The sequence below is a fragment of the Ambystoma mexicanum genome, chromosome 5p, assembly GCF_040938575.1.
Source record: "Ambystoma mexicanum isolate Mex_15411 chromosome 5p, UKY_AmexF1_1, whole genome shotgun sequence".
Classification (NCBI taxonomy): domain Eukaryota; kingdom Metazoa; phylum Chordata; class Amphibia; order Caudata; family Ambystomatidae; genus Ambystoma; species Ambystoma mexicanum.
Window position 1 is genome coordinate 204,538,147 of NC_090930.1, and position 27,617 is coordinate 204,565,763.

Consider the following 27,617-nt stretch of genomic DNA (forward strand, 5'->3'; position numbering starts at 1 on the left):
GGACAATACGCCCTGGCATTACTCGAGGATATTTTTCGAAATCTACTCATTTTAAATTAATTTTCCTTCTGAGTATATAACTAACACGACTATTATTTTATCTGAACAAAGTATATATCTTACTAGAATCAAAACACTAAGGTCTCTTTTTAATAATTTTAGCTACAAACGGACACTTGTATCACAAATTGATCACAAGTGGAAACGGTGGTACACTGGGCTTCATTATATGTTTGTCGGTTCGGAAATAAGGGTACTGGTTGCAACGTACCGGCACCCTTTCCCAACTGCCAAACTGTGAGTCTGCCGGTAGGGGCACGGAACTCCAGGCAGGCCTGAGCTGCTGGGAGTTCAGGCCCTTACCGGCAGGCTTCTCCCTGAAGCACTGGCACCATTAGTGACGGTGCCGGTGCTTCAGGTTTCCCATTGCCATGAAAACGGAATGGCAAAGAACCATTCCGCCGCTGGTCATGATATACCGGTGTAACTGGGATATCAGGTGGTGGAAACAGTGTTACGGGGTCGGCGGTAGCCCGCCGCCTACCAGAGGGTTTTACCACCGACCCCATAATGAGGCCCACTGTCTTTCATCCCTAAATCATTTTTAAATGTTGCATGATATCGGATTAATCAGCAGTCCATTTTCTATAACTTGTTCCATTCAAAGTAATTGACACATGGATTTGCAGGAAAGGGTTTTCTTAAATATGATCTTTGATGCACTTGTATGATCTTCTGCACGGTTCCCAGATTCTTCTCTAAAGAACCTAATTGGTCACCCCTCCCCAGGAAAAAAAATGTAGCAAGCCACTGAGTGGGAGTGAAAGGTGACTCTGGGTACCCCAGGCATAGCCTCCTTCCCAATTTGTCATTACTTTAAAACAAGTGTGTATAGGTTTTGGTACGTGACTATAATCTCAGTGGTAGAGCGGGTGATCCTAACAGAATCCATACCTTTCTAACCATCATATGGCATGTGTTCTCTGTGCATGTGCTCTAGCCATACAAGATCCCGGATCACTTGCATGAATTCCCTATTGTACGCACACAAACGATACATCCCTCCACCGCAGTAGCTAGAAGCTGCTTCATGCAGAAAATGGTCTGCTAATGATAAGGGGTTTCACTGTGGCCAGTTTCTTTGTAGTGATGTAGGCGGTAACTCTCTGTCTAGGTATTTTGTTGTTAGATGACTAATGCTTTTGCAATTCTAAACTTTGTCTGTTGTAACAAGGTTGCATGTGACCTAACTCGATGTCCATCTCAATTGCAAACACGTGCAAACCAGTCGAGCTTGGTGAAGTGTTCTGATAAACAGGTGGGATGCTATCCAAGGTTATGTATGCTAAGTTCTATTTTGAATCACTTTCAGGTTTTCCTGGACCAACCGGATTGACTGGCGACCCTGGCCCTCCTGGGCCTGCTGGTATGAAAGGACAGCCAGGTTCTCCTGGCAGTGCAGGTCGTCCTGGTGCGTTAGGATCTCAGGGTCCCCCTGGACCAAATGGTCGTGATGGTCTTCCAGGACTTTCTGGATTTAAGGGTGAGTTGAAGCTATGCTTGCATCCCAGAAGCTTGATACATCTACAGTGATACTCTGCCCAATTCACATTATATGCTTTAGTACCTGTGTTAAATTATAGGAATAATGATATGTTACAGCCTCTCTCAGGCTGTAACACTGTTAATGGCTCACTAACCTCGGGTGCATAAAGACTTTTTATTGCATTTATTGGAATTTATAAAGCTTTTTCAACAAAGCTCTGCACAGCCAAAAGAAAAACGGTACAATTAATTTGAAGATACATTGGGATACATCAAGAGAGTATGAGAAAAGTGGACATTAATTGTGTGTTAACAAGTGGGTCTTCAATCGGGTACGAATAATATGGCGGTAAGTGGAGGAGCCAACAGAAAGAGGAAGGGTATTCCACAGTTACGGACGAGTAAAGAGAATAAATGGAAACGAGAGGAAGCACAAGGAGTTTTAGGGGCAGATAGAAAATGTAATTATTCAGACTGAAGAGCGGGGAGGAGAGTACAAAGAAATGAGGGCAGCGACGTAAGGTGGGGCAAGACTATGAAGGCATTTAAACACAATACAGACAAAATGATGAAGAATAGGAGAGTGGAGGAAGTGTGAGGCAAGAGAGGCAGAAATAGAAGCACAAGTGGGTAGGGAGAACATAAGATGAATAGAAGCATTCTAGACTGCATGGAGTGGAGCAAGATGGGACGTAGGAAGGCAGATCAGAAGGGCCGGATTATAGTCAAGACGAGAAAAGATGGGCAAAGCGGTGATGAAGTTTACCAGCGTGAAAACAAAGAAGGCACTAGCACAGTGAATGTTATAAAATGAAATGACAGGTACAAGCAGTGTTGGAGATGTGTGAACGAAAGAGAGGAATCATAGGTAACACCTGGATTACCAGTAGTAGCGGGGAAAAGGGAGCGTCGCAGGGAAGAAAAGGCCATGGGGAGGAGTGGTAAGAGAGGCTGGAAAAAAGAGGACTTTTGTTTTAGTCTGATTAAGATGGAGAAAGTGTTGGTACAGTCATGTTTGGTCAGCTAAGAGGGAGATAGAAACAGTGGAGTGGAGAAAGTCCGTAAAAGAGAAAAAGACAGTAAATCCTCACAATAGAAGTGACAGACACATCTGATAAAGGAATTGTGTAGAGAGACAAAAGGAGCGGTTCAATTACAGAGCCCTGGGGAACACCAAATTGAAGGGGGCGGGTCAAAGGGGTTTGACCAGCCCAGGAGACAGGAAAAAGTATGATCATAAAGATAGGAAAGAAACAACTTGAGCAAGGACCTAGAAAAACCCAAAGAAGCGAGTGCAGAAAGAAGGGTAGGATGATCAACTGTGTTGAATGTCACAGATAGGTCAAGACGAATGTGAATAGAGGAGGGTTGAAGATGTTGAGTAAAGTAGAGCTGTTTGAGCTGTGTGAGAGGGAAGGATGGCAGATTGTAAAAGAGAAAGCCGTGAATGTATGATATGATAAGTTATTTATAACGCTCTTAATACCCAGAGGTTTCTAAGCATGGACCCGGGGATCGAACCTGTGTTGCTCCTTGTGGTCTTGCTTCGAAGGTGAGCGTGTTGCCCCTGAGCTATCCTCCGGAGAGGCATGTAGATTTACGTGAGAAGAGAAATTAGTAAAAGTAACAAGTTCCAGCTAATAGGAGAGAAAAGGAAGGAGAGAGATAGGTTAATAATTAACAGATGAGGTAGAACCAAGAGTTCTACCGAGTAGGGGGATATCTTTAGCAGGCTTAAAGGAAAGGAACAGTGGCAGAAGCAAAAGATAAATTGAGAAGACAGCTGGGATAGAGAATGGGTTGAGAATAAATAGCAGGAATAAGAGCAGATGAAGAGGATCAAAGGGTGAGGTTGTGGGGTGAGCCCGAAGTAAGAAGGCTGAAGTTCAGAATCAGAGCGATGGAAGGAACAGAGGGAGCAACTGGAGAGGGTAATGCAGGGGCAGAAAGAGTTGAAGTAGTAATGAGTAAATGAGGAGCATAAGTTGGCATGTTTAATCACAAAGAAGTCAGTGTATGTCAGAGCAGAAGAGAGGGATGGGTCTGGAGCTGGAGGTGAAATAATGTGGGTGAATGAGATGGCAAGGGTGATGGGAAAGGGTGAAAGGGTAAGACCATCAAAATCATTTTTTTTTTAGCTTTGAGTAGGTGGGAATCATATCAATAGTGAAGGGTGGAAAGGAGAGATAAATCTGTTAAGTTTTAGGAATATTTATGTTACAGCCACTGTTAGGCTGTAACACTGTTAACGGTCCACTAAACTAGGGTGCATAAAGATGGTAAGTGACATTAAAATTCCACTTCAGGGCCACACCACTCGACTGGCATTTAACACTATAATTATTTTGCATACAGGCCTGAAAACACATAATTCCCAACAGGGGTCGACATATACCCTGAGCACTCCCAGGTGAGTGGACTCGATTGATTTTATAACCGTCTTTGCTAGCATCCTTGCATTCCCTTTTCCCCAATAGTCGCATTAAGTGTCCCTACCTGCACCAGCAGCACTTAAGCCAAGTTATGTGGCACAACAGTAACACAATAATTCATTCTTCTTGAGAGAGTGACTTGCCAAGTTCCTAGTGCCGCCTTTACCAAGCAGGCACTGTTAGGAAAGTGTTCTATTTTAGGCAACTTCCTCTTCATAGCTTTTGAACCCCCAAACAGTTTCCTGATTGTGACCTGTCCTGACTTTCTACAGTGAGGTGAAGCCTTCAGCTTCACTTCCCTACCCTTTTTGCTCATGTGTTATGGGGAAACTGTATACAGTCTAAAGGACAAGTCACTTTCCCCATGACAAATGAGCAAAATGGCCACAAAAGGCTTCACTTTACTGTAAAGGATCACAGGTCAAAAACAAACAGCAAAATGTATGGGGGTCCAAAGAATATGGAGGGAAAGATGCCTAAAAGAGAAAACATTGCTAACACTCACCCCTTCCCCACCCCCAGACTAGGGACAGGGGGATCTAATCCACCCCTGGATGGGTTTCCTGTTCCAGTTGGTTATACATTCTGGACAGACCATCAGCATTGCTATCCTGAACACCTGGCCTATGCTCAATGGTGAAGTCAAAGCCTTGAACACTTATGGGCCACCTGAGAAACTTACGATTATCTATCTTCATGCTCCTCAACCCCTTTAAGGGCCTATGGTCTGTTTGCACAGTGAAGTGAGTCCCATAGAGGCAGGGTCTCAGCTTCCGAAGGCTCCACACAATGGAAAAACACTCCTTTTCCACAGTAGACCACCTGAGCTCTCTGTCCTTAAGCTGGTGACTGGTGAAAATATAGGATGTTCCCTGCCTTTGTCATCTAGCTGTGATATGACTGCACCTAACCCAGTGTCAGAGGCATCTGTCTGAAAAATGAAAGGTCTCTGTAATCAGGTGCCCTGAGAACATAGGCCTGACAAAGGGAATCCTTCAAGCCTTGGAAGGTTTTCTCACACTCTTCAGACAAGCATCTTCCTTAGGTTTCATTGGAGTAGTGAGGGCAGTCACAGGGACAGCTCTGGTGCCATAGTCTTCCATAAAGTTCCTGTAGTATCCAGCGAGGCCCAAACAAGGTCTCACCTGTGTTTGGTTAGAAGGGGTGCCCAGTCCTGTACAGCTGCACTTTGCTGGGAAGAGGCTGAATCCTGCCCCCACCAACCTCATGCCTCACTGAACCCTGAACAATCTGTCACTTGGTAGCGTTTATGGTCAGGTGGGCCTGCTATAGAGTCCACAGCACAATCCCCAGATGTCTTGAGTGTTCTTCCCAAGTAGGGCTGAAAACATCTATATCATCCAGGTATGCCATGTATAAATCATGAAACCCATTCTGGACATGATTTACCAACCTTTAAAAAGTGGCAAATGCATTCTTAAATTCAAAGGGCATTATCTTAAACTGGTAAGGTCCCTCAGGTGTTGCGAATGCTGTCTTCTCCTTGGCACTTTCTGTCAGGGATATTTGCCGATACCCTGCAGTAAGGTCATAGGTACAAAGGTACTTGGAAGCACCTCGCTGGTCCACTGACTGATCAGCTCGTGGAAGTGGATGTGCGTCTGTCTTGGTGACAACATTTAGAACTCTGTAGTCCACACAGAATCTCATATCCGAGGATCCTGCTTTTGGTACCAGAACCACTGGACTGGACCTAGGACTACTCGAGGGCGGCTCTATCACCCAGATCCAACATTTTGTTGACCTCAATCATAATGTAAGATCTTACTTGGTCTGAATTACACTTGAAAGGTCCACCAATTCTAGTGAAAAGGTCATACTCGCGCCAAGGTGTTAAGCCTGGAATTAGGAAAAATAAGGGGGAAATTGCCTCAGCAAGGTTTTCACCACACCATGTCATGGTAGAGTCGGTAGAGGAGACTCCAGGTTACCCTCAATGAAGCCATAAGAAGGGCTGCCCTGGAAGAGGTTAGGGAGGGATTCAGATTTTTCTGTTTTCCATTCTGTAACCAGGAACTAAGGAACACAGCTTTCAATCTATTCATAGGAAACCCTATGGGAACCTTTCTTTGTCTTCCATGGTCCAGTAAATAGTTTACCTTACTGAGTCTTTCAGCTTTGTATGTATCATGATTTCCAAAAACAAGTATGCAATGCCTTCTTTGGTGCTTGCTAAGAGCTCCAATCATACTTTGGAGAGTTTCAAATAATCTCTCTCAGACCAACCGATTGTGGGAGATATGTGGATGACATGTTATAAGTCACCTCATCTTCCTTCCAAAGGGCCTGAATAGACCTGAACTTGAAGCTGCTGCCTGAGTCGGGCACAACTTCATCAGGATGCTACTCCTGGTAAAAGTGTTGGGAAAAGCTATAGTAACTGACTTTGCAGTCCCCAGATTCAGTGGGTTGGCTATACTATACCTTGTGGTATGATCAGCAATCACTAGGATAATCTTATTGCTTGAGGGTGTGCAACAGTTCAGAGGACTAACAAAGTTAGCCTTTATCTCCTCAAAGGGTGCACACACTACTGGTAGTGGTGCTAATGGATTCTGAATCCCTGTTCCACTTTTATCAGATTGCTGACAGAAAGTGTGACTTCAGTAGTGGTTTTCCACTGGCACCCTCATCTGGGGCCAGCAGGATTGCATGGGGAACCACTGATATCAGGGTGAACTGTAAGAGGAACTTCATGCAGAAGGAAGGGCCTCACATCCTTAGGATCCGCCAACCTCTTATGGTCTCCGCTAGTGGGCTCTGTGGACTTACACACTAGTAACCCACCTTCCTGTTGGGTTCTTTGCTTCATAGGAGGCGCATCCTCCAGTTCGAAGCAGACCTTTCTGCATAGGTCTTTAAGTGATGTCTTTTCTGTTGACCCTTACTAATCCCATTCTTAGAGACACCCGCTTCTGAAAGCAAGCTTGACAGTCCAGGGGCTCATAGGAGTAGAGAGTTTCTGAGAAGCCCTCTTCCTCGTCAGGTTCATGAATTTACCCAATTACCTCAACCTCAGTTGTTGGTATGGTGGGGAGAATATTTTCTTTCCCTCTTCCTTTTGTTTTCTTTCCCTTTAGCCTTAGGTTTCCCCGTTGGCATAGGCTGACCTTTAGACTATGCTAACGCAGCCTGGTTTTGAGACCTATTACTTGAAGAGTCTGCAGAGTGTCGCTCGGGACCTAATTCCTGGAGTCTGATCTCTGATAGAACCTTTCCAGGAACTTTCCACTTCACAATGACAGGTGTCCTGTCCACTGCACCTCTGATTGCTAAGATGACAGGCATTTCTGGGAAGTTGGGTGAGAGGCCAAACTCTAGCCAAACGCAATCAAGTTGGGTGTTAGAGCAGTAATGTTTACAAATGTGGAATCTACCACAGTTGGACGGGCCCAGTGTTCCTAATAGCAGACACAATCACACCATCTACCAGTACACTATCTTCAATATTATACTTCTGGGTATGGGCCAGTATGGGAGCAGAAGCTCCAGCAATGCTGCATTCCCAGGTTTCCAGGAAACTAAATCTACTTCAGATCCTTCACCATTGGGCAAGGTATCTGAAGAGAAGGATACCCTTGTGATTATCATTTCCCTTTTTATAAGGATTTGCCAGATTCACAGAGTGGTCCCCCAAGGTCCTACCCTTACATTTGGGGCTCCCCTTCACCTGGTCACTTGCTCCAAAGTCTGCACAAGATCCACTGAGCCTTTGTATATAGGGATTCTTAGAGGGTCTACTCATGCTTGGGATAGTTAGTCCCACTTCCCTTCCATCTGCAGGTGGCTGATTCCCCTTATGGAACATTTTGCGGGCCTTATGGGAAGATGTTTTATCGGTAGATCCACCATCTTTTTCTTTTTCATTTTTCCTCTCTTTATGCTTACTAGAAGCATGCATGTCCTATGGTTCACTGTATGGGAAACGTAAAGATCAGCAGCAATGGCATCTTCTTAGGAGCTAACTACTTTGAATCTGCCAAATGCTGCTTAAGCTCAGGGAATCAAGAGGCAACAATGCGTTCCAGCATGACCAAATTGATCATATCTTCAAAAGTGGTTACATTATGGCCTTCTACCCAGCCACTCAAATTCTTGAAGCAATCTGTCACAAAATACACCCACGTTTTATTATCGTTTTTCTTATACTCTCTAAACCTCTTTAAGTATCGGGCAGGAGTCTTCACAAACTTTAAGAGTAGAACCTGATTCAATTTCTCAAAGTCTTTTCTGTCAGCCTTTGACATATCCATAATAGCACTGAATCCAGAATGGGGTAGTCTGCTTAGCAACCAAGCAATCTTATCAGGCTCACCTACTTCGTGTACCTCACAAGTATACTCAAAAGCTGTAAGCCAATTAATTGCATCATTTCTCTCATCATACATACTGATCAGATCCTTGGGGAATCTTTGATAAGAGGATGATCCAGAAACACTCCCCGAACTTTTGGAGGAGCCCTGAGATCCTTGTGGTCTGGCCAAATCCAACTGGTGATCCCAGTATTTCTGTTTGTCTATCCTGTCAAACTCCAGCTTACCCATGTTAAAGTCCAACTCATTTTCCCTGAGCCTAAGTTTCTCGCTCTTGAGCTCAAACAAGGCCTCTGCTTCTGAGATTGACATTGAAACATGAGAAAACCCCTCTTCTTCTTCTTCTGCATTCTTAACAGTGGCAGTAACCACAACCCTAGTGCTACTGCTGGGACCCGTCCCAGCATCTACTGCATCACTCTTTCATGGCAGAGGAACAATGCTAGATTCTTGGTGATCTAGCAATTTTTGTATACGATCGGCCTTTAAACCAGAGGATGGCAATCCTAGATCTTCTTTTTTGAATGTTCTGCATGAAGAACTCCAAGAGTAGACATGGTAAATTGTTTCCATATTTAAAAAGAGTAGGCAACTCTTATATCAACTACTAACTTCAAAACACAGTGTTCCGTGTACATAGAATTATAGTACAAGCATGACAACACTAAGCTGCTGATGATTGTATGGCACATATTGATGATTTTGCATCCCCTTATATGGTGTAGCATATTTTAAAAATAAATCCCATATAGGGGATACTAAAAATTGAATTCACAAATTGCAACACAATGTTCTTAATGAGAGTTTGAATTCCTCCTTGTGTATGGCCCGATAGTGACACTCAAAGCAAGTATGTTGATAGTTTGATGATTTGATTCCGGGGCAAGGTTTGAGTCCCCAGAGCCTGTGCAGGCTTGTGGTTTCCCATAGTTCCCTATTTTTTCGTATATTCACTTACTTTACTGCACAGAGCTTTCCATGCCCCGTAATTGAATCACTACTGACTGGTTTAAAAGTAAAGTATTGGTGATTGTTAGGAGAACACCCATTGTTCATGTGTATAGTATTGATTTGGTAGTACAACTTACCTGCGACTTTCATTGCTTAGCGTTAGTTATTGCCTCATAAATTAGTGTATTCTTGTACTTACTGGCCCTCATTACGACCCTGGCGGAAATCGAAAAACGATGGCGGAAATGCAATACCGCCATCGAATAGCGCTCGGTGCGACTATGACCCGTCACCGCAAAGTACGAAGCCATTAGCGACACCGTAGTGAACGCCAACGCTAACTGCACCAAGCACGCGCGCGCGCGCCATGCCAAACCGCAAACACCACCATGGTGCAACGGTACGCCAATTCCGACCCTAGCGGACATGTACCTAACGCCATCAGGCATGGCGGAATGTACCATTCCGCCATGGCGAGAAGTACGGCATCGCGAATCAACCGTAAACGGCCCCACTGAGTGCCTGTACACCGCTCCCTGCCCACAAAGTACAACTCCCCGTAGGTGCAATGAAGCCACAATGCAACCATTGAAATGTACAAGTCACCCATGCATGCCAACGAACAAAAGAAACACAAGAGGGGCCAATGGGAGCTGCAGGGCACAGATGGCACGAATACAGAAGCCATCCCAATGGACATGACCACAGTCCCCCACCAAGAAACGCACGCAAACACAGGCACCTGTGACCAGCAATATTCCGAAAACCACATCATTCAACCAGTCCACCTGGCTGACCGGCATCTGCTACACAAAACCCAATCCCCCGCCCCTGAGCATGACAACATTCAAACTGGCATATTGGCAGCCCCCATCCCTGACCTCACTGGGCTTCGTAGGCAAACGCGCACAGCACAGTACCACGCAACTAAACCCCGAAGCTGGAACCCAATGCAGATCTCCTCACAATACATCGCCCCCCAAATAGGCATATGCCACATCACTTGCAAAGAAAAACGCTACACGGGCCAAATCAGAATAGAAATTTTATGCACATCAAAATCACCAAGCACATACAGCCATCAGGCCATGAACTCCAAAACACTAATCACCATTGTGGGCTGCTTCCGCAAGAAATGACCAGCCACTACCTGTGTGTCGCCCTGTTCCCCCATGGTACACAGAGCCACATTCACGTACGAAAAGGCAACATGGAAGCGCACAGAACCGCAGGGCCGTCCCAATGGGGAGGCACTAGTCCAGCTGAAAGGCCGAAATGTTGCTCCGAGCCACCAGTACTGCGTAAGGGCATGTTGCCCATTGGCGATCGTCCCATAAGATCGTAATGCTGCTCCACTGATTAACACGAAGCAGCAGGTGTCGGGAGTAAAATCCATCTGCAGGAGTGGCATACAGATGGCAGTGGCAAAAGGGGAGGAGATACCTGTCAACCAAAAGAAAAGAAAAAGAACAGAATGGCCATCAGAACTACATACCAACAACTCACTTCAATGATCACACGAAATCCACAGCCATATGCATGCTAGCCCACTCCAAAGGAACATCACCACCCCAAAACCACTTGCGACTCATAACCATCTATATCGAGGTGCAAACACCATCACAAACGAGTGTCTGAGGGCGCCTCGAGACAGGGAGGGCTCAACAAGGCCAGATGGACGATGGTCCCACTATGGCAGCCCTGCATCACATAGCGTAGGGGAGGCGGATAGATCCCAAGAAGCCCTGTACATGGCAAACTCTGTATCAAATCACCTGCCCATGCATCCATCCATCATTCCCTCATCCCGGGATCAAAATGCCTGAATAATTACTCACATAACATTAGAAACATCCATTGAGTCTGTGCGTTATGCAGCCTGCTAAATCCACAGTGCCCCAGCCCGTAATTCCAGTGTTGTGAAGTAACATGTATTTGGGAACGGACGGCCTCATCGCCCACGTAGCTATTGCGCATCCCAAACTATTCATATCAATCATTGCTCCCTCGCCATGGGCCCTGTCTCAAGGACATAGAACAATAGAACGTTACATTTGCAGTCAGACCTGTGGGCATCTCCTCGCCGCTAGCTGGAAACCGAAAGCGCCGCCCTTCGAATTCCTCATTTGCAACATCACGTCGAAAAGGCATCTGTGGCCGTTTGAAATCACTAATTATTCCATCGAGTGCGGCTGTGTGTGAAAATGGCAACTGCCTTCACCCACGAATGGGACGCCCCGCCCGTCGTTGCAACTCGGTACAGTGATGCATGAGGGCCCACCGTTACTCGAGTACTACGTCCCACTGACCCCTCACAAGTCTGTTCGCGACTGCACAGATAGTATGTGAAACAATGGGAGCACAGCAGAATGAACATATCAACCAATCTTACACGGCCATCGGGTACAAATACATGATTGCAATAGCAAGATACAATTCCCCGAATTGCAGCGTTGTGCGCGGGACGTGCTCGGCCAAAGGGGAGAGCAGTTTGCACAGGTGGAATCAATCACCACAGGTGGAGGCCATACAGCCTGAAAACACATAAATTGCACAGCCAGTCTCCTCCCACAACCACACCGAAATGCTACCGGCAGGACTCGCGATGTTGGCCCTGGGGGACCTGATAGCACTGCAAGTGCTCCGACTCCAAGAAGTAGACGAACACCAACTACAACCAGCCGCACGGAGGAGGAGGAGGCCAAGGCAGGGCCAGCAAGGCCCACCAGCACAGCCACTACCACCACGCAGGCAGCCCGCAATTCAACGCCTCCGAGCACATCCGTTCAACCTCACTGATGAGCAGATCCACACCCTCTACCGTCTGGACCGGGACACCATAGCCGCCATTGTGGACATGACACAGGCTGACCTTGTCAGCATGATAGATAGCCCAACCGCCATCCCACCCCTACTGAAGGTGGTGTCTGTACTCCACTTCCTGGCCACAGGCACCTACCAGCACACAGTCGGACAGTTGCATGGCATTTCTCAGCCACTGTTCTCACGGACACTATTGCAAGTGCTCGATGCCCTCCTGAAGCACGCAGACGACTACATCTCTCTACCACGCTCGGAGCAGGAAATAACCAACACAAAAGTGGGATTCCATGCACTTGCCGGCATACCGGGTTGCATTGGTGCCATCGACTGCACCCATGTTGAATTGGTCGTCCCACATGCCATGGAGGCCCAGTACCGCAACCGAAAACAATTTCATTCCCTGAATGTACAGATGGTGTGTGACTCCAACAGGATCATTACACATTGTTGTGCCCGATTCCCAGGATCAACCCATGATTCTATGGTCTTGAGGAACTCTACAATACCACGCTACATGGAGCGACACGCAGGGAACAGATCCTGGCTACTCGGTGAGTCTCATTACATGCATGATGATGTGGGGTATGTGAATTGTCAATGACCTGCCAGGAAGGGGGGGGGGGTGTGCGTACGTATCAATGGCATTCCACATCATACGTTTCTCGTCCACATACAGGTGATGCTGGATATCCACTGAAGAGATGGCTCCTCACACCAGTCCAGAACCCACGGGACCAGCATGAGGAGGACTACAACCATGCCCACTCACGTACCCGTGTAGTCATTGAACAGGCATTCGGCCTACTGAAGACCCGTTTCCGCTGCCTCAGCAGGTCTGGCGGGGCACTCCTGTACCGCCATGAGAAGGTTGCAAAGATGGTGATGGCATGTGTCATGCTCCACAACATGTGCGTACGTAGAAATGTGCCCATGCCCCCTGACGCAGAACTGCAAGCACCTGATGATGGTCATGATGAGGGTGGGGATGTGGCAGCACCTCATGGAGTCTGCGAGGCACCGGAGGGCCGTGACATTCGTCAGCATCTCATTGATGTATGCTTCTAGCACTCACGCCTGGTGGCTGATACATGGACACGGGACTCGTGGCACTGCGTGTGTCTGGGACATGCACAATATGGACTGTACGCCTATGATGGCCTAGTACACAAAGATCAATGTCCACACTTCTCATTGGTTGATCGTGCACTTTTTATGGCATATGTGATATCATGTTGAACACCCTATCGACCCGCCACCCAAGTGAGCCCAACACACCCCCTCCACCCTCCTACCTCCCCCCCGAACACCAGTGTCCAAAGATGCTCATTGTCAGTGGGCTGTCGCTATTGCATGCCCCCTCTGCGGGTATCAGGGGCACCCCTGCCTGTGGAGCGCAGGTTCCTTCCAGATCTACGTTGGGGGCTGCCCTGGACGGAACTTGCAACGGATGATGTGTCTGCCTGCTCACGTCCATGCATGTCCCTAAGGGTTTGCGAGAGCTCAGTAAGCACACGGCGCACTGCGGCAAGTTCGGCACATACGTCTTTGGACGTCGCATGCAGTTCCCCCCTCAGGCTCTCGGTGCTACTCTCCATTTGGACTCTCAGGCTCTCGGTGCTACTCTCAATTTGTGCCCTTAGCGTCTCTGTACCTCTCTCCATTTCTGCCCTAAGTGTCTCTGTTGATGTTTCTATGTCTGCCTTGGTGCCCCCACATTCATCGGCATGGCCCTTGAGGAGTGTGGCCATTTGCTGCTGTTGGACGATTAACTTGTCGAGGGACTGTTGCCTCTGCTGGGCCATGGCCATTTGCGGTGGTGTCACAGAGGGGCTGTTGTCCTCATGTTGCCTTGCCACAGGGCTTGTGGGGGATGGCCAGTCGTCGTCTTGTGGCTGCACCTGCGTGGTATCCTCATGTTGTACGGGATGGGACAGACAGGGGGATTGGGACAGGTCATGGATGGATCTGACCTCGACATCCCCGTCTTCTGTGTCCGAGCATGCTGCCATCAATGGGGTGTCACCTATGGTGCTGCTGCCACCAGAGGCAGTGCCTTCTGTGGCATCCATTGGGGGGACCTGTGGTGGTGGTGTTGTGGGCATGCTGGCTGCTGGGGTGCCTGTTGATGTTCCCTCCTCTGTGCTGCCACCTGATTTGTGCTGCTGCCGTGTCTTGATGCGTGCAGCTGAGGTGGAGGGTCTCTGGCCGTTGGTCTTGGCCCTCTTTGCAGGTGTGCTGGTAGGGGTGTCCTGTAGCTCGTCGTTTGGATCGGACCCTGTGGTGGAGTAAAGGAGGGCGAGGGTTATTGATGGGTCAGTGGGAATTGGAATGGCATTGTATCACATGCATTGGGGTGGTACCTGAGGGTGATTTGGGTCGGGGTCTTGGAGGTGCTTTGATTTGTGTGTGGAGTGAGGGTGCAGTTGTTTGGCAGCCTGCAGTTAGGGTGTGCCTGCTGCACGTGTAGTGCGTGTATTAGGGGTTTTTAATTATTTATGTATTTATTGTGGGTTTTGACGTGCGCTTTCAGGCCGATGTGTGTGGACGTTCTCCTGGACATGTGTTTCTGTTGCACTATGTGGACGCATGGTACTTCACATGGATGGACTGTGTGGATTTGGCATTGTTTTATCTGGCCCACCTACCTGAATCTTCGGATGTCTGCACTCCTTTCTCCATCCCTCCGACTCCCTCTATGCTCTCCATTCCGATGGTGGAGGCACAGATTTCTTCTCAGGGGGTCAACTTGATGGGTGATTCAGGACCTCCCCCGGTGGCTGTGGCAATGTTGCGGTTGGCAGAGAGTATGCTGCGGACGCGTATCCGCAGGTCGTCCCATCGCTTGCGGCATTGCTGTGGGGTGCGGGGTGCGGTCCCCACCGCACTTACCCGCTGTGCCACCAGAGCCCATATGGCCTTCTTGTTTGCAAGTGCCGTCCTGGTCATTTGCGTGGAGAAGACGACGGCAGCATTCTCCTGGAGGGTCTCTGTTAGCACGGTGAGTTCCTCACGGGAGAAGTGGACCTGCCGCTTGCGGTCGCACGCTTTCTTCGCTACTTTTCCCATTTTTCTTGGTTTCGCTAGGGTGGTTGACGGGTTGGGGTGTGTTTCAGGGTAGTGATTTTAGTGGTTGTGTGGTTTTGGTGTTTTTATAGGTGTACGCCGGGATGTTTCCCGTTCCGGGCCCATGTTTTAACTTCCGTTTCCGTATATTTCCGGGCACCGTACTTTCCGGTAGGCGCACACTGCGGTGACCGCTAAGAGGGGTGGCGGTATTGCACCTAGGGCGCCGTACGGTGGCGGTGTGGGCCGTTTTGGGGTCATTTCCGCCATCGCGGACTTTGCACTTCCGCCGTGGCGTGGTGCTCGTGCCCGATGGGTCGGAATGGGCCGCACTTTGCTCCTTCGTACAATGGCGGAAACGCTATTTACGCTGTGGCGCTCCGGTCAGTCGCTTTCCGCCAGGGTCGTAATGAGGGCCACTGTCTAATTTGTTTTATCTAAGTGCTGTGTGTGCGCCATTGATCCATTACACCACCCCCGTATCTCCAGAAGCCTAAACATTACTGCTTTAACACCCAACTTGATTTTGTTTGGCTAGAGTTTGGCCTCTAAGAACCCTCTGCCAGGGCCGATTCTGGAAATCCACTTTAACACATGCACATAACACACAATGGGCCTCATTACGACCCTGGCGGTAAGTGGTTAACAGCGCCGTAAAAGGCTGCGGCGCCGTTAACCACTTAGCGCCTTACTACGAGGTCCCTTTGCGGGACCCGACCTGAACGGCTGGTGTAGACCAGCCGTTAAAGTAGGGACCCGCAAAGGGACTCTCGAGGTAAGTATAGTACCGCAATTTGCGGTACCGTACTTACCGCGTTCCCCAGTCCCATTGAACCCTATGGGGCAAAAATCGGAATGGGAAAGGGTGTCATGATGCCCGCTCCCGGGGAGCCGGTTCAAGCCCTGCGTCCCCAAAAGCGGACATCCAGTCCCCAAGGAAGGACCCAGCAACCCCATATAGGGGCCCTTTGGACAGTGTCCTGGCGCCTATGGCGCCAGGCTCATAAAAGACATCAGTCCTGGCGCCATAGGCGCCAGGCTCATTATGGAAGTGCTTGGGTGCACTTACCTGATGCAGACCATGCTGCAGGATCCCGGCCTCCTTGAGGCCTGAAAGGAACTACTTTACCTGTGGGACTAATTTACCATCCGGGCGTGGTCAGGGAAGGATACATACCTGACTGGAGGAAGGATACATACCTGGAACTTCTTCCAAGGCTATTTAAACCCCACCCGAACAGCCACACGTGCTTCGCGTTGTTCTGCATCTAGCAGCTGGACGCTCACCGTGTCTGCTCCTGCATCCTGACTTCTGCCACGCCTGCCAGCATCCTGGATCACCTGCAAAGGAAGAGAAGAAGAGAACAGAAGAAGGAAAAGTCCTTACCTGCTAAAACCCGCATCCCGGAGACATCTCGCCGACAATCCTGAAAAGGAAGACTTTTATTTAAAAGCTTATCGCGTCGATCGCTGCAGCGCCGCATTCCACTCACCTTTACAGGCCGCCTCCATGTTCAGCAGCGATCATCCGGATTCGCAGTCACGCCCCAGCGCCTAGGGAGAAAAAGACCAGAACAAGAGGTGAGAGAGAGAAGGGAATAAGGAAAGCTAAATCTCCATATTAAGACTTACCTGTTGATTCATTCCCTCTTCATTTCGGGTCCGCGCCGCATCCTGGCATTTCCGGACCCCGGCCCCCAAGGGGAAAAAGAGACAGCAGCGTTAATGAGCGAATGAAAGACATTACCAAAAAACGCTCATTAAAGACTTACCTTATTTCTACAAGGATTTCAACTCTCATGTCGGGTCGGTGCCTGTTCCCCGGCATTCCGTACCCCGGCTCCTATGGGGAAAAAGACACTAGCATTAGTACATTAATGCATGGACACAAGGGGAACCTCTTATCAAAAAACTTACCTGGAAGCCAAGCAAGTTTGGTTCTCACCAATCCGAAAATCCAGTGAAGTAACTGGATACCAACGCGCCCCTGCATCAGAAGCAGGATGGAGAGCTCGTCCTTCCAGACCCTAAGGTGAGACGCTACGAGGAATCACAGAAGGGTTTCGAGGAGGGTGAAAGGAGAAAGTGGGAGGCCGATTGCATTACCCAGCAGACAGTTAATCCCCTATTTTCGCCCACAGAAGGATACTTCTGCGAGCCAGACAAGCCAGATTTGGGGGCCCGGTCCAGTCCGTCTTCCGAACCCTGCGCATCACCTTAGAAGAGGTCACAGCAGCGCGAACCAGGCCAGCGCCTCCGTGGGAGTCAGGTGAGCGTTACAAAGGGCCAATGTTCAATGGGGAATTACCACCCCGCCAACCTTGAAATGGGGTGGTAATTCCCCATTAAACATTGGCGGACTTGTTACGATACCGGCACCAACCATGGTGCTAATAGCGCCATGGTTTAGCGCCAGTATCGTAATGAGGGACAATATCATGTTTGCTAAAATAGGTAAAAGGTGTTGGAACCTCAAAAAATAGTTCTTAGATTTATAGGACAACTCATACGGTGTAGATCACTTTAGAAATCCAGACCCTACCTTCTAATAGTCCTAGGAAGCATTTAGGAGGTCACAGTTGAGTAGCACTAGGGGAGGCCACTCAGAGAGGGAGCTCCAGCCAAAGAAGGAATTACGTGTAGAGCCCATAGTTGAATTACAGTATGATTTAAGTGGTTTAAATCAAAATGTAGATGTGTGGGAAGCAGCTCCCACCTCAAGCGTCCAAAGGGACTTAACCTAGAAGTAGTGGCCCAGCCACCATCAACCTGGGTCTTTCCCGGATAGCGATAATGTAAGCAGGGCATTTCGCCCAATACAGAGCTAATAGTAAAGGGGCTGTACAAGATATATAAGGGCTGTCATCCCCTGAATACCCACAAAGGTACGAGCATCCCCAGTAGATAGGAAACCGCTGGAGAAGATGTGTCTCGGTGTTGTTGGGGTCATGCTTTGTCATCGGGTCGCAAGTTTGAGGGCGTCTATCAGTGGTCATTTTCTGATTCCTCAAAATGCAGTGGAATCAGCCTGCATCAGTGCTGTGGTATAGCACAGATCCTCACAAACAAACAATTTGACGGGTGCACTTCTTACTTTGACCCAGGAATAGGTCAGTAGGCCCTCTGCAGCTTGGTGGTTGGCAGGGGTGCCGCTAGGTTTGAAAAAGATCCAGGGCTACGCTAATGTTGGGATTGTCGGGACTCGGGGCTAGCTAGCCTTTTGGTTGTAGCCCCTGAGCTTCTATCCGGTGCTACAAGCAAAAGTCCCAGGGCTACAGACCCGTCAGCCCCCCCAAGTGATGCCTCTGGCGGTTGGATTTCAGGTTCCTGGCAGGCTCCTCTTTTGGTGAAGGTCAACACAGTACGGTTCCAGCCTCACAGTAGAGTACTGAGGCTAGCTGCGAAGATTCCAACCTCCAGACTGGATAGACGTCCTTGCACAGGTGCAAAGCGAATTCCAGATGGTGCAGTCAAATTGCCTATTTTCAAGCTCCTTTGGCTTTGGAATGGCGATGCGGGTCAAGCAGGACAACTGACTGGTTTTGGCCACCAGTCAAAGGGATGGATTGAAAAAAGAAAAATCATCATAACAGTCAATGTTATGATGATGCTGGTTGTATTGTATTTTGAAAAAACAATAAATATATTAAAAAAAAAAACAGTCAATGTTATATTAACATTGTTTCGCTGCACTTTAGGTTGTTGTTACAATGTTGCTGATTAAACTGTGTGAATGCTAAAGTTTGGTGTGTGTCCCATTTAGGCCGCCAAACTGTGATTGCTTATGTGTATATATTGCTTTTATTTACCTTTTATCTTAGACTTAATGTATTGCTTTACAAGTTCTTGTGTTTGTAAATTCGACTCAGCACCAGACGCCTGACCTCCTTAGTCTCAGCATAATATATTGAAGTGTACGATCGGACTGAAAAAAAAGGTCCGACCGTACAAAAAGTCTGAAAAATGCTACCACCAAAGGTTCGAACGCCAAAAGTTCAAACCTTTGGTGGTAGCATTGTAGGTAAGTTTATAAATAAAAAGACTGCTGGGTTGTCCCCCGCAACTCCTGCTCACTATACTATGTGGTATAGTGAGCGGGGTGTTGCGGGGGACACCCCTGCAGCACACCCAAAAAAAATGAAAAAAACGGGGGCTGCGCGGGTGTCCCCCGCAACACCCCGCTCACTAAACTGTGGTATAGTGAGCAGGGGTTGCAGGGGACACCCCTGCAGCTCCCGAGAAAAAATAAATAAAGGACCCAGCGGCGCCGGTTCCCGATCACGGAAGTGAAAGGGAACTGGCGCTGAAGGGACTCAGTATGTAAAAAAGGTAAGTAGGGTTTGTTTATGTTGGGGGGGTGGGTGGGGTGTGTTGAGGGTGTGGGTGGGGGGAGTGTTGTGGGTATTTTGTGGGTGTGTATCTTCTCGTGTTATACACTGTATGCAACGTGTGTGTTTTTGGTATATACAAATACAATTGACAACCTTTCCTGGTTGTCAATTTATAATTCATTAAATAAATAAAGTAAAGACTAACCCACCAACCCCCACCTCCCTTCTGCAGGTGACAAGGGCTCTCCTGGCTTGATTGGATTCCCAGGAATGCCTGGTCCAAAGGGTAATTCAGGATCCAATGGTATCAAAGGATTTCCTGGCTCTCCTGGAAGAGATGGGAATCCTGGTCTTCCTGGCCGCTCTGGGCTGAAAGGTACGTTACTACTTTATTGGCATGCAACAAAATATGTGGGAAGACCACTGTAGTTTATTTTTATTTTCGGACAGTTTTAACTTTCTGCTACACAGCATGGACCAGAATGGCCTTGTCTTGCGGTTTAGTTTTTCACATGATTTCACTCATTAAGGTTCACCTTCTACATTTTTAACAGAAAGAGTTAAAAATAACTCACCCCTTCTGAGAATTCTTGTTTTTTTCCTGCTAGGTGAAAGGGGTGTCGACGGTCTGCCAGGTGGTCCAGGTGCTGCACCTCTTACTGCGAAGGGGGCACCGGGTGCTACTGGACCAGTTGGATTCACAGGACCGCGAGGTAAGGGATGCGTTTGGTCTTTGCTGGTCATGAAGGGCCACAGAATAGTGCACCTCAGGCTTTTCCCCCCAAAAAGCAATTTGTATATAATGGAACGTTGCATTACAGCGTATGGAAGTATTTATTTTAAAGGGACTGAACATTGATTCGTTACTTCTGTGGTAGTCATTTGTTTTGTTGTTTCAAATTCAGTTTCCTTTGTTAGAGAATTGATGTGATTAATAATTAAAATGCTTCTTTTATGCTGGAGACTCTCTTTGTATTTAGACAATAAGGCCCGAGCTGAGGGGCCTTTACCACATCAGGTAATGGTTCTTCTCTGAGGATGTCAACATATGAAGGGTCATGTAAGAGTAGGGTTAGTGTTGCATGTGCAACCCTGTCAACGTCCATTTTTGAATTCAGAACAAACAACAAGATGTAATGCTCCGCACCAACCACCAGATGGCAAACTATGCTAAGCTTATGATTGTTTCCAAGACAATTACTGATAAGTAATATTTGCCTTATATTAATACTATAAATTGACAGCAGTGTCCCTTTTATCTAAAATCTGTGGTGGCAGTCACCAGCTGTGCAAACTTTACAAAATGTGCCTCCTTGTATTCCCACTGCTCAAGAAATGTCAATAAATTGTAGAGTATTCATTTGGGTATGATCTGTGCTGGAGATGACTTTGAAATCCAAAAAGTAATTTATGTTAAATAAACATTAGATATAAAATACCATTCGCCTTCTTCCAGTCACCCGTGGAACATGAGCACCCAAACTGATTCCCTTACTTGACAATTTCAATTTCTTTTTCAGACATGGTACTCATGCAGTGTTGCTATATGAGAAGATGACAGACCTAAACGGTTCTTTGTATCCAGCATATTAACTTGCTTTCTTTGCTTTTGTCTATCTCAGGTGAGCAAGGACTGCCAGGGCTCTCTGGCCTACCTGGCATGCCAGGGATCCCAGGTAGAGAGAAAGGACGTCCCGGTAATGGTGGTCCACCAGGTGCGGTTGGAAGCCGAGGTTTTGCAGGACCAAAAGGAGAGCTTGGTATCATCGGATTTCCAGGAATGCCAGGAGAGACCGTAAATACGCACTTTTCTTTTACTGACCTCCTTGCATTATTGTTGTAAAAATGCATTCTAATTTTTTTAACATGTTTTGGTGTAGAGTATAGCATGGCATTCACCCCTCTGGTTCATGCTTTAGAGAAACCTAAAGTAAAATACTGCTTAAAAGGAACTCACCAGCTCTGCAAGATGCGTACTACTGCAGACATATTGTGATTCCCTGATGGGACTTTCACGAAGGGTAGTGAGATCAAACATCAGCAAGTCACCAGTGAATTATCTTGGCACTTCTTTATTAGAGTGCCTGACAGGGAAAAGGCAAATTCAACTCCTGTAGGGCCAAGAATGAGCACAAAATGACATACTCTTCATTATGATAGTCATTCACCAGCATGTGGTAAGGTATCGTGGTAAACTCAAACGTTAGGGTCTCTTGGGAAGGTTCACAGGTATTCAAAGTAACAGTTCTTCAGTTCTTGTTAAGCCTGGCGCGTGGTTATTGCCAGCATCTTAATACAAAAAGACAGATGTGGCCAAAATGTACAGGTTTACCCAAAGAACAACATAAAGAAATCCAAATTAAAATGTCTCACAAATACACTTGCAGCGTCTCAGAGTCCCACTCTGGTGGGCTTAGTCTTTCAGCAAAGCCACAGTCTCTAGAATTCATATGTTCCTTGTTGATGGTTTTGTGCAGCTGCGGTGTGGTGGGAAGGGCTCCTCGTCCAAGGTCTCAAGTCTGCACTGGAACCTGATGGTTGTTTTGTAGTGGCAGTCACACTTTAGCTGGCATTATAATAAGGCTCAGAGCCATAGGATGATAGGAGCCCCTCCTGTGCTCTCAGTGAGGTTTGTAACAGGCCTCATATTGCCCCACTCTCTCAGGGACCTAGGTCTGTAACTGCCCAACCCAAGCTGCCTTTCCTACTTGTTGTCTGCCCATCTGCTCGACCCTTCTGTGCATGTGCCCAATTATTGAACAAAGGAGCAAACTGAACACAACAACGGTTAAGGGGTACTTGTGAACTGGCTCCCCTTGGCTTTGCCATGCACCTGATTCTGTTGAGTGAAAGGAGGACGGGGCTCTAGAAGGGGAGGGGCTTGGAAAGCTGCTTTGGATCATTAGTTGGAACTCTAGGGGATTTACGAGTCTGACTAAAAGTAATTTCTTGGAGGTAGCTGATGTGGTACTGCCCCAAGAGGTGTGCTAACCAACGATGTAAGCTTGGATGGATATACCACCCTTCAGCAATTGGCAAAGAAGGAGCAGGTGGGAAACCAGTCAGGTGGTTTGATCACAGCAATAAAGAATTCAATTCAATTTGAATCTAAGGTAATCTCAAATGAGGTATATGATTGAGAAATGTGATAAATGAAGCTCCAGTGTTGCTGGTTAATATCTACAGTAATTCCAAGTGTGTCCAAATTACTGATGTCATACTGAAAGTATCTCAAATATGTGAAGGCTTCTTCTGTGATCAATCTGGGGTTCACAGTGTGATGGGTGAGGACCTTAATGCATTATGCTTTGAAACTGAGGGCCATGGTCTATCCAAAGATCGTGGAAAGGTTGATGGAAAAGAATGGTAATGTACCAGGGGATGTTCCCCAGAAGGTGACATGGAAGAATGCCTTCACATCTTCGTTTATTGAATATATTTGACTAGAAATCGCCTTGAGGCCTATGTGTTAGTGGCGCTATATAACACTGCAGATTGATAGATAGATAGATAGATAGATAGATAGATAGATAGATAGATAGATAGATAGATAGATAGATAGATAGATAGATAGATAGATAGATAGATAGAGATCATGCTTGGAATTGCAAATTCCTTCAACTTCGCTAAGTGATCACCATTGATTGCAAAACTTGGCCTTAGACTGCATCATGAAGTTAAGTCGCAGCTCTCAAATTTGGTTTTATCTAATGTTGGTAATAGATTAGGGAAGAGGGTTTTTAAAGGGTATAGGTGCCAAGAATATTTTGAACACATGATAGGATCCACTTCGCTAGCTGCAAAAATTGAAGTCTTGAAGGTGGGTGATTTTGGTGCTTGTTGGACAGATTCGGCATAGTAGAAAAACCAAGGTTTAAGAGTAAGAAGGTAGGCACTAATCAGTTTGATCAAGTGGTGCAGGAAAGGAAGAATATCTTACGAAGAGAAATACGACATTTAAGAAGATCTAATTCATGTAGGAATTTAGTGATGGAATGGATTAAAAGACTGAAGCCTATAACAACTGGTATAAATCCCATCGCTATTATTGGTTGCATTTAGTAGGTGAAAGAATGTTACACATGGTTATTAATAAGGACTTTGGGAATTTCTGGCGTCTGATGAATGAGTTGGTTTGCACACAGATCGGTTAACAAGATAACCCAATTACGGAAGATGCATGGTGCAACCATTTTGATTTCATCTATAGGCAGCCTTTGGTAATAGTGCAGGTACCAGTTATTAATAGCTCATGGGCTTTGGAGGCTGGGGTGACGATGATTGAAGGCTTTATTAGAAAGGCTTCTAATTCGAGAGCGGCAGGACCTAACAGGCTAACAAATGTCATCCTCAAGTCCAACCCTAGGGTATGTAGTCTTGGCTGTGGTCTTGTTCTTGTTATTTTCGTCAGTGTTAGTGAATAAGAAGACCCCTACTTCTTGGTAGCGATCAGCGATTGTACCCATTTTAAAGACAGGTGACAGAAATAGCCAGAGTAACTACCAACCCATATCGTTGCTGGACTCGGAAAGCAACATTTCTTCATGTCTGGTGTTACAGGAATTGGAAGCTTGGGCTTTGGATACTGGTCGACTCTCGAAATTCAAAACTGGCTTTAGAAAGGGCATCTCAACCTCATTGAATGGTTTTGTTATTTCGACTACACAAGAATATGTGTGGGCTGATTCATCGCGACTGTTCTTTGTCATGGCGATTGATTTCTCCATGTCATTTGACACTGTCAGTCGGGTCCCGCATTCCTTATTAGCCATTTTGATTCACCTACATGAGGGGACTGTATTGCAGGTAATATTGAACAGGCAGGGGTCTTTGTCTAAAGAATTCTCCACATGGAGAGGGTTGAGAGAGGGATGTTTATTGGCCCTGTGCTTGTTCTATCTGTACCTATCTGACTTGGGTGTTTAAGTATAGTATGTTTTGCACCACAGACGTTGAGGAATACACGGATATCATACTTAACATATGCCGATGATGTTATTCTGCTAGATAGTACGCAAATCGGATTACAGAGACTGGCTAGTGCGGTAGAAAAATACACCCTGCTAAATGAATTAGATATTCATTCCACCAAAATGAATGTGTTAAGGTTCTGTAGGAATAGCACAGAGCCTCTTGTATTGTGATGGTTGTTACGTAATGAATCTGTGGTTCCCAAGCCCATTCTTACCTATTTGGGTTTTGTTTTAGATGTGGTCCCAAACAAGGGCAGTGTATGGGGTTGACTAATATTGAAAGCAGAATATATGGCAATCCAGAGGAAAAAGATACGTGTGAAATTTTGCAGAGTCTCTCTGGTTCCAGTCTTAAACATTTATAGTTTGAAGGTGGTATCCACGTTAATGTATGGAACAGAAATAGCAACTGTCTTCCGGGAAATTGACTGGGACAGAGTAGAGGCTATAATCTGGAAGAAGGCTTTAAATTGACCAAATTGTTAACCGACAGTGGCACTGCGCACCATCATGGAGTTGGGCCTGGTTTCGTTGGTATACTCGCACAAATTAAAAATATTATCTTTGTATAGGTCACGGTTAAATGCTCTGCCGGGCAGCTTATACAACTATTTGGGTGTTGTTATGAGTGAGCGGCGCACCTCTCAGTTGGTTGCTTTCGGCAACGCAGCAGATCATATTTTGGAAGACCGTAATGTGCAAGTAGTGACCTATTAATAGTTAATCCACTGATGGTTAAGAAGAAACTAAGAGAATAAGGGTGTTGTACAGCGGTCAACACGTATAAACTATATAAAGGTTTCCCCTTGAGAAAGTTCCCCAACCCTTATTGGAGGGGGCAATTCTTAAGATTGAGGCTTAATCTATTGCCAACAGGAAACATCCAGCGGGTTCAAGAAGGGGTTGGAATAATGGTATTAAAGGAAGCTGGTTATTGTTTATTATGTAATAAATCAAGGATATTACAGAGCCATGAACACAGTTTGGGAGAATGTGAGGCATTAGATGCATAGCAGCGGTCTCTTTTGAAAATTATTTTTTGCAACCTTGACATCGTGAATAAGGATGAACTATTTTGGAGGCTGACTAATGCGGAGAAAATGCTTTTAACAATTGCATCTCTAAAATTGCTAGCTCAAGCAAGGATTGTTAAAAATGTGTAAATTGTGGTATTAATTGATGTGTGTACGAAGCTGGATTAATTTTAGATGCAAGCTGTTTTGGTACTCCCTCACTGCATATTTTTACAGGGGGGATTTTGCTGTAACAGCAATTGAAAGTAAAATCTTAGAAGTGGCTTTAGATACGTAAAATGTTTTAGTAGGGTGATGTTGATAAGAATGAGCTGTCTGGATTTGAATTTTAAAATGACACTATGTGTATATTTTATTTGAGAATATAACTGTAATAGGACATTTTTTCCTGTTATGCTGCTTTTAATAGCTTTTTTAATTGCTGTGTAAGGTTGACTGGTATCAACCAGTATCACAATAAAGATGAATTGATCTGCTGCATGCAGGTTTTTCAGACCAACTACTAGTGTAGGGTTCTGGGAAGCCAACCTTAGTGGACCTGCAAAGGTTTCACACACAAGTCCTAACTTAACTCTCTCTTGGTAACAAGGACGGGTAGTTATGCTAAGACTTAGGAGATACGGGTTTTGTTTTAAAGTACAATTATCACAGCAAGTGATTGATAAGCACTAGATTATTATATAAAATTCTATTATTTATTAAGAACACATTAGTATTAGCACGGAGATACTACAAAGTAAGTATACACATATTCACAGTTTTGTGACCACAAATGGGACAAACACTGCACTTTACTATTCACACAGTTCAAATGACAATACGTGAATAGTGCCTAAAGTGGGAGGGAAAGTTGTTAAAGCAATATCAATATAAGAATAAAAGGCTGTGCCAACTGCCCTGCTAAGCCTAAAGGGTCCAGCCTTGCCCTTGAAACAATGAGAAAGAAAATTGCAGGTAAGTAACCAGGTGTTGGCTTGAGACAGTGGCAATCGAAGAACCAGCGCAATAATTTATAATACAGGTAAGCTAGGTTTCCCAGGGGCCAGGGGGTTGGGCGGTGTGGCAGCTACCTATTCCATTGCTCTAGGAGATTCCAGACTCAGGATCCACCGCCAAAAGTCAAGCCCAGGCTGCTGCAAGAGTGGGCCACGCACCCATATAGATGCATGGGAACAGGGGACTTTAAAACAGGTATGCACCCATGCCCCAAAAACCTCAAACAAAGCAACAACCTCAATTAAATGGGCTCATTGGGGACAATTACCCATGTCATTGGTGTTGTTGTTTGAGTCCCACAAGTCATGGGTGCAGTGTCTTCTGGGTCCGGCAATTCAGTGGTTCCACTCTTCATCAGCAATCGTTTGTGCATGGATCATCACCTTGATGGTGCGGGAAGAACTGTGCAACAACACCTATTATGTTGGAGGACCCTCGGATACCTCGTGGGCCATGGGTAAGTGGAGTGACCCTGCCCAGTATCAGCAGGCACGAAGAAGCAAGACTATTGGACACAGGCTGCAGGAGGGCTCTTCTCTTGAAGAAAGAGCAAGACCAGGAGAATGCCAAGGGTCCAGTCCCACGACAAGGATGTCTGCAAAGTTTCTACCCTCAGGCCCAGATGAGGTCCATTCAACGGCAGATTCCCTTATCCAGAGGGTGAACGCCTGAGTCATTCCACTGTTATGTTATGTTATGTTATTTTTTCTTATACCGTGCCAAAGCCCGTAGGCATCCAGGCGCCGAGAGACAGAAAAGACAGGCTACCAGTGAAGGATTGTACTAATCCTCTGAGCACCAGAGGAGAGAGAAAACAGAGCAGGAAGCAAGACTAGTCAGGTCCACTAGCCCACGAGAGAGCGGCACCAATTACAGGTCACCCCTGTCAATGAATAGCAGACCTGACCTCCTCAGTGAATGGGGAGGCAAATGGTGTGTCCAGGAGCAGTCCTCTGGCATCCTTCTGTATACTCTAATTCTTTGGAATCTTGGTTTTGTGGTTGACTGCAGAATGGCTTCAGATTTCCACATAATATTGTATTGTATTGTATTTGTTATTATATAGCACCCTTTCCTCATTTGTATGGTCTCAATGCGCTTTGTGGTTGGAACGCCCTTGGTGACTGCAATCCAT

The 27,617-nt window shown here is 46.5% G+C and overlaps 1 protein-coding gene across 2 annotated transcripts in view; it reads left to right on the forward strand.

Moving 5' to 3' along the window:
- The window catches only part of COL4A6 (collagen type IV alpha 6 chain), an 856,046-nt gene that overhangs the window by 724,548 nt on the left and 103,881 nt on the right, over positions 1-27,617 (forward strand). For both annotated transcript variants that reach the window (XM_069612628.1, XM_069612629.1), the window contains 4 exons: positions 1,373-1,543; positions 19,712-19,855; positions 20,088-20,192; positions 21,102-21,274. In XM_069612628.1, coding sequence (XP_069468729.1) covers positions 1,373-1,543; positions 19,712-19,855; positions 20,088-20,192; positions 21,102-21,274 — 593 coding nt within the window. The remainder of the gene's footprint in view (positions 1-1,372; positions 1,544-19,711; positions 19,856-20,087; positions 20,193-21,101; positions 21,275-27,617) is intronic.